The sequence below is a fragment of the Myotis brandtii genome, unplaced genomic scaffold, assembly GCF_000412655.1.
Source record: "Myotis brandtii unplaced genomic scaffold, ASM41265v1 scaffold589, whole genome shotgun sequence".
NCBI lineage: Eukaryota > Metazoa > Chordata > Mammalia > Chiroptera > Vespertilionidae > Myotis > Myotis brandtii.
The window spans coordinates 515,832-525,888 of record NW_005370220.1 but is presented as its reverse complement, the minus strand read 5'-3'; the positions used below and the strand labels follow the sequence as shown (position 1 = coordinate 525,888).

At 55.9% G+C, this 10,057-nt stretch overlaps 1 protein-coding gene across 1 annotated transcript in view; it reads left to right on the top strand.

The window, feature by feature from the left end:
• DAB2IP (DAB2 interacting protein) overlaps positions 1 to 9,696 on the top strand; it is a 38,427-nt gene extending 28,731 nt beyond the window's left edge. Inside the window, exons 11-15 of the mRNA XM_005879219.2 lie at positions 3 to 98; positions 762 to 914; positions 2,844 to 3,037; positions 7,626 to 7,713; positions 8,496 to 9,696. Coding sequence (XP_005879281.1) covers positions 3 to 98; positions 762 to 914; positions 2,844 to 3,037; positions 7,626 to 7,713; positions 8,496 to 8,663 — 699 coding nt within the window. The 3' untranslated portion in view covers positions 8,664 to 9,696. The remainder of the gene's footprint in view (positions 1 to 2; positions 99 to 761; positions 915 to 2,843; positions 3,038 to 7,625; positions 7,714 to 8,495) is intronic.
• The last annotated feature ends 361 nt before the right edge of the window (positions 9,697 to 10,057 follow it).

The following is a 10,057-nucleotide window of genomic DNA, read 5'->3' as shown; positions in this document are numbered from 1 at the left end:
CCCCCGGCTGGGCTGGCCCCGGAGCCCGGCTGCGGCAGCAGTCCTCCTCCTCCAAGGGCGACAGCCCCGAGCTGAAGCCTCGAGCGGTGCACAAGCAGGTCAGTGTGCAGGTGGAGGGCAGGCGTGAGGGTGGTCCTCCCCAGGCCGTGCTGCTCCTCCCGATCATTTCATCTCCCCTCACCCAGCTGCCATCCCATGCTGATGATGCCACATTCAGCCCCAGCCCACCACATGCACCTCTCCTCTCCCCCGGCCCTGCTGGCCTCTGCCTCAGTCCTGTGAACCAGGACACTGCAGCCTCCAGGTCCCTCTGCCGTTTCCCCCGAGACAGCTGGGGTCAGGGAGAGAGGGAGGGGTCAGACCATCTTCAGTTCTAAGCCTGTTGATGCCCTGCCCAGGGTCGGACTTGACCTGTGACCTGCTCAGAGCTGGCCTCCTGAGCTCAGCTGCCACGCGTGCTTCCTGTCACCCAGGGGCTGCACGCAGTACATGGAACTGTCCTGCTTTGGGTAGAGCGCCTGGTCTTCCCGGGCCAGCTCCCCATTCTCACCTGGGCGCTGGACTCTGCCCCAGGCTGCCGGCTGGGAGCTGGAGCCTCCTCGGTCAGGCGCTGCTGCCTCAGTAGGTGCCCGGTCAGCTGCAGGTCCCCTCCCTTCTCCTGTGCCTCTGAGCCACAGGTTCTCATGGCTCCCCGGGTGCTACTCCCACCTCCTACCCTCCCCCTGCCGCCTGCCAGCCCTCACAGCTGTGTTTCATTGTAGGGCCCTTCACCTGTGAGCCCCAATGCCCTGGACCGCACAGCTGCTTGGCTCTTGACCATGAACGCACAGTTGTTAGAAGACGAGGGACTGGGCCCAGATCCCCCCCACAGGGATAGGCTAAGGAGTAAGGAGGAGCTCAGCCAAGCAGAAAAGGTAACGCTGGACCCTGTCAATTTGGGACAGGGAGGGGCTGCATCCCTTGGCAGCTGGCAGGATTCTTCCCCCTTGAGACCTGAGTGAGGGGGCACTGCTTGCTCCTGCAAATGGCCAGGCCCCTCTCAACCCCTGGTTTCCTGTGAGGACAGCAGCCAGTGGGATCTGGAAGAGCAGCAGGAGGGTTTAGGTTAGACCTGAGGTTTCCCACACGGGCTGCACGTGAGACTCAGCTGGGACTTGGGGGTTGAGGGTGCCAAAGAGGTGCATGGAGACCCTGAGGGAGCCTCGTGCATGTGGCAGTGGAGGCATGCGTCCCCGAGACAGCTGGGAGGGTGCCCCAGCCAGGCCCCTCCACTCTGGGCTGTGCCTGCCCAAGGCCTGGCTCTTTCCCAGTCCCCTTCTCCTCCGGGGGGAAAGGTGGTTCTAAAATACCCACGTTCCACCCACCACACACATCTGGCCTTTGGTGGGCAGTGGGTGCCTCCCATTCTCCCAGTGGTGTGATGGCTGCCCTGGATCCATGGCTGGTTCGAGGCCAGAGCCCAGGTCTACCCGTGCGAGGCCCCCAGGCAGCAGTCACTCCCCCTCGCACTCTCAGCCCCAGGAAAGCCTGTGGCAGCCTCAGGCAGGGCCGTGGAGTCAGGCGGCAGCTCCCTCTCTGGCCTAGGGCGAGGTCCATGTCCATGCTGCATGCCGCCCCCTCCCCGTGGCCCACCGCATCCACCTGCTTTCTCCATAATTACGTGAGGGGGACATGGGGCATCGTGCTCCGAGAGCCACTGCTTGGCTGGGGAGCAAGGAGGGCCAGCCTCTCCCAGGCTTCCTGCGTGGACCCGGGGCCAGGCTCGGTGCCTTTCTGAGGCTCAGACTTCCATGTGTGAATTGCAAGGATGGCCTGAACGCTCCTCGCTCCTCGGGCCAGGCTGGAGTGCCCTCCTTCCTCGTCCCTTGGCTGAATGAGCTGCTGCTTCTCTCACCCACTTTGCTACTAACCTTCACAGGCAAATCCAGGAGGCCTTTGTCCCTGAGCTCCCTGGGGACCTGGTTCTGCCTCTGGCAGGCCCTCCCCTCACTCCTCTGGCCCGCTGAGCAGGGGTGGGCAGAAGATCTGGGGTGGAGCCAGGCTCCCCTGGGGTCAGCTTTGCTTCAGGGATTACATTGGAGGTGGATCTCTGGCTTTGCTGCCCTCTGACCTCGGGACAGTCCTTTGCTGTTGAGAGAGTTGGGCTCCTCTTGCCAGACTCAAGCAGAGGCTCTTCCTGCCTCCCCCAGCCTGTGTTCTCACAGCACCTTGGCCCCAGCCCCCGACTCCGGCATCAGCCTGCCTTGCCCTCTGTCCAGCCCGCACAGCCTCCTAGCTTGCTGTTTCTCTTGCTGCCTTACCCATCCTTGACTCCCCCAAAGGCTGAGCGTGCTGCACCGAGTCAGATCCAGAAAGCCGGGCCACCTTGCCCTTAACATCCCCTTCCCCTTCCCCCACCCCCTCACTTTCTCCCACCACCACCCGGCTTTAGGGTCAGACAGAGGCTGGGAGGCTGGATCTTACCCCACTGGTCACTCTACTCATGTGACTCGGTCACTTGCCTTCAGAGCCTCAGTTTCCCCTCCTACAGAGCCCCCATCTCACAGGGAACTGTCAAATCTCCTTAACCGTTGTTTGCTATAAAAAGCTAAAGATCTTAATTAAATTTACTTCTGAGTCTTCATCCCCTTCACAGCTGTAAGGTCAGACGAGGGGGATGGGAGTTTGGAGTGGAGAGAGCCCCGGGTGGGGGCATCTCCTCACAGTGGGAAGTGAGCTGGGGTGGGGACAGTCCCCGGGGTATTCCGACCTGGGTTCCCTCCCACCCTGGGCGCCTGCTTGGGCTCACGCGGCTGTGCTCTCTGTCCTGGGTGCTGTGCTGTGGCGCGCTGCCCTCCTGGCAGGACCTGGCAGTGCTGCAGGACAAGTTACGAATCTCCACCAAAAAGCTGGAGGAGTATGAGACCCTGTTCAAGTGCCAGGAGGAGACGACGCAGAAGCTGGTGCTGGAGTACCAGGCGCGGCTGGAGGAGGGTGAGGAGCGGCTGCGGCGGCAGCAGGAGGACAAGGACATCCAGATGAAGGGCATCATCAGCAGGTGAGGGGTCCTGTTCCTGCTCTGGGTCCAGTCCTGGCCCCACACAGCCCTCCAAGGAGGCTCCGGGGAGGGGCTGACCAGCTGCAGGGTGAGTGGAGTGTGGAGACAGGAAGGAAGGAAGGGTCGCAGGGTGAGTGGAGTGTGGAGACAGGAAGGAAGGAAGTGTCCCCGGTGGAGGGGACTGTGGCACAGGTCTGGAAGTAGAAGGTAGCCTGGAGTGTGGGAGCCCCACAGGGTACAGTGTGTGCTGATGGTAGAATGCAAGCCAGGCCTGGCGGAAGTGAGGTCAGCCGAGGCCAGCTCTGGGAGGACCTGTGGGCCCTGTATGGAGTCCCACTTCCTTGGTGAGCACTCGGGAGTGCAGAAGCCAGATTGGAGGTGCCAAGACAGACAATGAGGACCCAGTTCAGGGCAGGAAAAATAGGAATGAATGTCAGTTACTTTCTGTGGCTGAAGGTGGGAGGTGAGAGGGAGGAAGGAGACAGAATAATCCCCAGACTTTTCTACCAAGAGCATCTGGGTGTGTCGTGGTGCTAATTACTGAGATGGGGAACTTTGAAAGAGCAGCAGTTCAGGTGGGGAGAGAGAGGGATGGTGATAACACCAGTGTTGGATGTGTTGGGTTTTAAGGTGCCTATGGGTCATACAGGAAGATTTCGGGGGAGGGGGGATGGGTATTAATTCTGACTCATCTTTATTGATGGTTTATATCAGATTCTGCGTTGATTCCCTCCCTCCCTCTCTCTCTCTCTTTCTCTCTCTCTCCCCCTACTCTTGAGTAGGGTGGGAGCACCTTTGTGTCTGTGGGCAGGGAGTGCAAAGTGTAGCATCCAGGCCAGCCCACAGAGTCCCAGTCCTGGAGTTGACTTTCTTATGACAATAATACCAGGTACAAGAGCCTGTCATATGGACAGGTTTCACAGGAGTTCAGTAGCCAGGATGTTCCCCAGCACACCAGGCTTCATGCTAAATTTATTCACTACAAAAACACTCCCCAAATTCCTCCTATTTAGACGACCTGTTTTTCTGCTCCTAATTATTGTTTGATTTACCTCTGGGTTTGTTCATTGGAAAATGGTTAGCGTGAGCAGAGGGCCTGTAACCAGGGTCACTAGAAACCCACTGTCCACTTGACTGCCAGCTCTGCTCTTTGCTCTCTTCACATGTGTGGTCACAAAAATGGAAGCACTTTCCACCTAACCACCTCCTCTTTGTGTCTGTTCGCCGAGAGGTGCATGCTTTCCTGAATTCAGTGGCTTATTTAACACATTTATCTCTACTAACCAATCCTGGCATATTTCCTCCCTAATGTAAATGTCAGTTAAGTTGATCGTGTTGTTCAAGTCTTCTGTATCCTTACTAGCTTTTCTGCTTGTTCTGTCAATTACTGGGAAAAGGATTTTGAATTTTCTAATAATTATGGATTTGTCTATTTCTCCTTTTATTTCTGTTGGTTTTTGCTTTACGTACACTGAAACACTATTCTTAGATGTATACATATTTAGGATTGTTATGTACTTTGATGAACTGACCTCTGTATTATAAAGTCATCCTCAGCTCTCATAACATTCCTTGCTCTGAAATCATCTTTGATATTAATAAGGCTGCCAGAACTTAAATTTAAATTATAGTATTAGCCTGGTATATCCCTTTCAATCCTTATACTTTTAACCCATGTTTATGTTTCTATATAAAGTGAATTACTCTTACAGACATCTTACTGTTGGTTCTTGCTTTTTATTTGATAGTTTCTGCCTTTTAATTGAAGTGTTTAGACCATTTACATTTAATGTAATTGTCAATATAATTATGTTTAAACCTATTATCTTGCTACTTGTTTTGTATTCGGACTGTTTTATTCCCTTTTTCTGGCCCTCTTTTGTATTTTTTATGATTCCATTTTATCTCCTATTGGTTTATTAGCTAATCTCTTTGTGGTTGCTTTAGGACAGGAGTTAGAAATTTTCTGTTAAGGGGCAGGTGATAAATGTCTTCAGCTTTGCAGGCCATTTGGTGTCAGTTGCAACTATTCAACTCTGCTGTTACAGCAGAACTGTTTGTGTGGTGTGGCTATTTACAAACACAGGCAATAGGCCTGCTTTAACCTTCAGGATATACCAGGCTAATACTGGCTTGTAATAATGGGCACTCTGTCATTACCTTTGTTCCTCTGTATTTAGCATACCTTTTTCCTCTGGCTGTTCTTAAGATTTACTTACTTATCACATTGGTGTGGTTTTCTTGGGTTTGTTGAGCTCTTGGATCTGCGGGTACATAGTCATGCCTCCTCAGTTTGCTTTCTGGGACTCCCATTGCACATATGTTGGGCTGCTTTATATTGCCCCACATCCCACTGATTCTATGTTGTTTCCATTCTTCTGTCTTTTATCTTAGATCATTTCTATTGCTCTGTCTTCAAGTTCTCTAATCATTTCTTCTTCGGTGTCTAATCTGCTAAGTAATTCTATCCAGTATTTTTTTTTTTATCAGCTATTATACTTTTGCCTCTAGACTTTGGTTTTAATTCCATATACTTCTCTTTATGCTCATGCTTTTCTATATTTTCTTGAACATGTGCAATGTATTTATAATAGTTGTTTTAATGTCCTTGCCTACCGATTCTATCATCTGACATTTCTGAGTCTGTTTTTACTGATTAGTTTTCTTCCTTCCTGGTTATGGGTTATGTTTTTCTACTTCTCTGCATTTTTGGTTGGATGCCAGACATTGTGAATTTTACGTACGTGCTGGATGTTTTGTGTTCCTTTCAATATTCTGGGCTTTGTTCTGAGACACAATGAGGTTATCTGGAATCACTTTTGGTTCTGTTGAAGCTTACATTTACACTTGTTGGGCGGGTCCTGGACAGCCTTTAATCGAGGCCCAATCTGGCAGTTTCTTTCTGGGGATCCCACTGGAGGCCTCCTGGGTTAACAACGTCTTTCCACTGTGCTCGGAAGGAACGTGCACAATTCCTGGAGTGGTTTTGTGAACTTTACAGTGGTTCTTGTCCCCGCCTGGCTGTTTTCTCACAGGCATGCAGACCAGTCCTCAGCCAAAGACCTAAGGGGACCCCTCAGGAGACAGGTGGCCCTCTCTCTGCATCTTCCTCCTGTCCGCACTGTCCTGTGAATCCCAGTGCCCCATCTCCTGCCCTCCCTGGGTCTCCTCCATCCTGAGGTCGCTCCCTCCTTTTGTTTGGCCTGGACACTCCAGGCGCTGGACGGGGCTCACGCTGCAAGTTCCTTTCTTGTAGGGATCACTGGACTGTGCTGCCAGTTATTTAGTATCTGGAAAACTTTGTTCTATAGGTATTTTATCTGGTTTTATAGTTTTTTAGTTATTTTTTATGGCAGGAGGATAAATCTAGTCCCTGTTATTCCACCATAGCTGGAAACAGAAGTCTCCCCCCAGTCTAATTTCCCTTCTAATGATGCCATCTACTGCCTTTCTTCCGCCTCCCCCCACCCCCTCTGGTAGGCTTTGTTCCATGACTGCCTTCCTGTGACAGGAACCCCCCGTTGACGTGGCCCCACACTCCTTTCTCCTAACTAGTGCTCCCGACCCATTGACTTCTCATGACAGCCCTGTGTGGTGCCTGCCCAGCTCCGTTGAACTCCCTGTGCACCTACTGTGCGTGAGCTGAGTGCTCACCTAGGGGACGGGAGCTGCTGCTGGGCTGGGGAGGAAGCCGTGGGAGTGTATGAGCTCATCTGAGGAGTGTTTGTAGAGCGAGAAGAACGGAGAGGAAGCAGAGCCCTGACATCCTAGGGGCAGCCAGGACATGGCATCTGCCAGCAGTGGCCTGGGAGCTGGCAGGGAGACCCAGAGAGTGTGGGCTTCAGAAGCCAAAGGAAGGGAGTTGGGAGGTAGGAGTGACGGGGAGTGATTGACAGTTGTGGGAGAGACCAGCAGGACGAGGCCGGGAAGGGTCTCAGGAAAGGAGCAGCTGGTGACGGACCCACACCTGCCTTAGCTCTGAGCCTCTGCAGATGGCATCCCTCCCGTCTTTTCTGCTTGTTTCCCACCCGCAGACCTTGTCCTTCAGATGTCCAGTTCCGTGTGTGCACCCCCTTCCCGCTCTGTCCCATGGCCCTGAGCTGCCCGTGCAGGGCGTAGCTACTGTCTCTGTCTGTGTCCCTGCTGCCTAATGAGTGCCTTGAGGGGAAGGACTACACTTCATTCATCTCGCTACCACGCGTGCCCGGCACAGCCCCATGAATGCAGAGGGAGGAGAGAGCTCTAGAGTCCTCCAGGGTCTCCATCTCCCCACCCAGACCACGTTCCCACGACCTTATACCACCTGCCAGGCTCTGGAGGATGGGGAGGACCGAGCACCCACGCCCACCCTCCTGGAAGAACATCAGGAAGGGGACAGCCCCAGGGTCTTCTGGGGAATTGGAAATGGAATTGGGGGACAGTGTAAGGAAGGAGTAGGTCCAGCCCACGCTGTGGCCAGGGGCCAGCTGGAGGGCCTCTGTCCCAGGCACATGTCTCCTCGGCCGGCGTGGTGACCTGCGCCCACAGGCCCACACCCACCTCCTCATCTGCTCCCTCATGTGCCGACTGTCCTTACCTCTGGCCACAGGTTGATGTCAGTGGAGGAGGAGCTGAAGAAGGACCACGCAGAGATGCAAGCAGCTGTAGACTCCAAACAGAAGATCATCGATGCCCAGGTGGGGGGCTCTGGCCCTTTGATCGGCCACAGGTGGTAAAGGACCTAGGATAAGGGGGGTGACTTTGGCTTCTCCATATCCTTAGTCATACCCCACTGCAAAAGCTGCAGAGGAATAGGAGAACAGATCCTTGCCCTGGGAAGTCAGACTTGAGGGTCTCAGTGGACCACAAGCTCACTAGGACAGGTTGTGAAAGGGGTAGGGCAACTCCTCCCCTACTGAGGCAACATGGTAGGTATTGCCTTTCACCAGGGGTGCTAACCGAAGAGTGGATCTATTGGGAGGTGAATGGGGAAGTCTGGAGGTGGCACAGGGAGTGGGAGGGGCTCTGTTCAGAGCTGTGGCTTTCCAACTGCATTGAGAGGAGAGACATGTTAGAGGCTTTTGGCCTCCTTCCCCCAGGCCTGTTCCCTTTTCCTCTCAAGCGCCCAGAAATAGGGCCAGTCCTTGCAGACTGTAAACTGCACACAGGACCAGGAGCTGTGACCTCTGCATGTCACGCATAGGCACAGGGCACCTGCCCTCCGGGCCTCGGGTGGCTGATGGATGACACTAGAGCTGCTCTGTTGAGGATGAGAGGCAGGCGATGTGGTCGGCGTTAGAAAGGCAGACTCCAGGAGGTCGTGGCCCATGACGGCAAGGCCACCCTGCCCCACTCGCCCACTGCTCCACGGGCCTCTCCTCCAGGCCACATTCCTCCCGCCCCAACATTCCTACAGGCACACAGCCCCAAGGAGATGCTTCCCCTCCCTGACCCCATCTCACGCCCTCTTTGTCCACAGGAGAAGCGCATCGCCTCCCTGGACGCCGCCAACGCCCGCCTCATGAGCGCCCTGACACAGCTGAAAGAGAGGTACAGCATGCAGGCCCGTAACGGCATCTCCCCCACCAACCCCACCAAATTGCAGATTACCGAGAACGGCGAGTTCAGAAACAGCAGCAATTGTTAACCTGCCCGAGGAGAGGGAGGACTGTGGTGGCCCAGGGCCGGGCCTCGGCCTGGGGAGGAGCACCCCACAGTTGCAGCCCCAGCGCGGGGGGCAAGAGGCCGAGGCTCGTCTCCCGTGCCCTCCGTCCACGGTCCCGGAGGCGGCCACAGAGGGAGCCGAGAGAGACTGACGCAGCGGGAGCCCTCTCTCTTCTGCCCAAGAAGCGTGTTGGGTTCAGGCGAAGAGACTGCACGCGGGGAGTGGGACAGCCTGGCGGGAGCGGGGGCGGCCAAAACCTGTCTCCGTTGATTATTGAATTTGGTGTGTGTCACCTCTCCTTCTTGACCTGGCCAAGTGCATGTACCCCTCGCGCTCCCCAAGGAGGGAGCTGCCCGGAGGGGTGGGGGGGTTAAAGAGCTGGGGCCCAGGCTCCCTGGCAGCCAGGCCCCTCCCTGTGGGCCCTGCCCTGCAGTTTCAGGAGCTGACAGGTGGGGGGGTGGGGAGGATGGAGCTGCCTGAGGTCCGTGTCCCCTGCCCAGCTCTGAGCACCTGCCACTGCATGCAGCCTGTCGGGGACCCTGCTGTGAGGAACCGAGGATCACCCAGACCTGTCCCCACATTCCCGCCGCCTCCTCCCTCCCTCCCTCCTTATTCTGCCAAAAAGACCCAGGGAGGCTCCGTCTGTCCTCTGGACCCTCGCACCTGTGGGCCTTTGCCCCGCATCAGAGCCTCCGCCCGGGCCAATGTCTGGGGCTCCCAAAGCCAAAGACCTGGGCAGCGTTGGCCCAGCAGCACTGCTTGCCCTCCTGTGGCCCTGCAGGGAGTGGCCGCTGGGGCCCATCCTGAGAGAAAGGCTGAGCTCTAGGGTTAAAGAATTCTAATGCCCACAACCCTGGGCAGGCGGATAACTGTGATTTCTTTTCCTTTCGCAGTATGCATTAGAAACAAAAGCCCGCTCGCTCGCTTGCTGGAACACAGGGGCCTTTTAAATTGAGTGTGCGCACTGCATGGGAAATAGCGGCCCTGGAGGATGTTAGACTTGCTCCCTCTCCAAGACAGCAGCGGCCTGCACCGGGCCCGTGTGCGGCCGCCGCCTCCTCACCCTTCCCGGGGGCCCCCAGCCAAGGACCAGGCGCCGCAGACAGGGAAGGGGCACACCCCACACAGCTGGGCCCGTTTTCCTCAGCTCCAGGCTGTTCTGTAGCTCGTCAGCCTGCGCCCCCACGTGCGGGACATAGGTGGGCAGGAGCGTGGGTCTCTCTGGGCCCCTCCCTGTTCCCAGCCCCAGCCCTGGATACAAAAGTCGGGCCTTTGCCCCGCAGCAGAGACAGGCTGAGCCAGGGCCAGCCCTCAGCCTCAGCCTCAGCCTCAGGGAGCGAGGAGACCCTTGGAAAGAGCGCCGAGCCCTTCCTGCC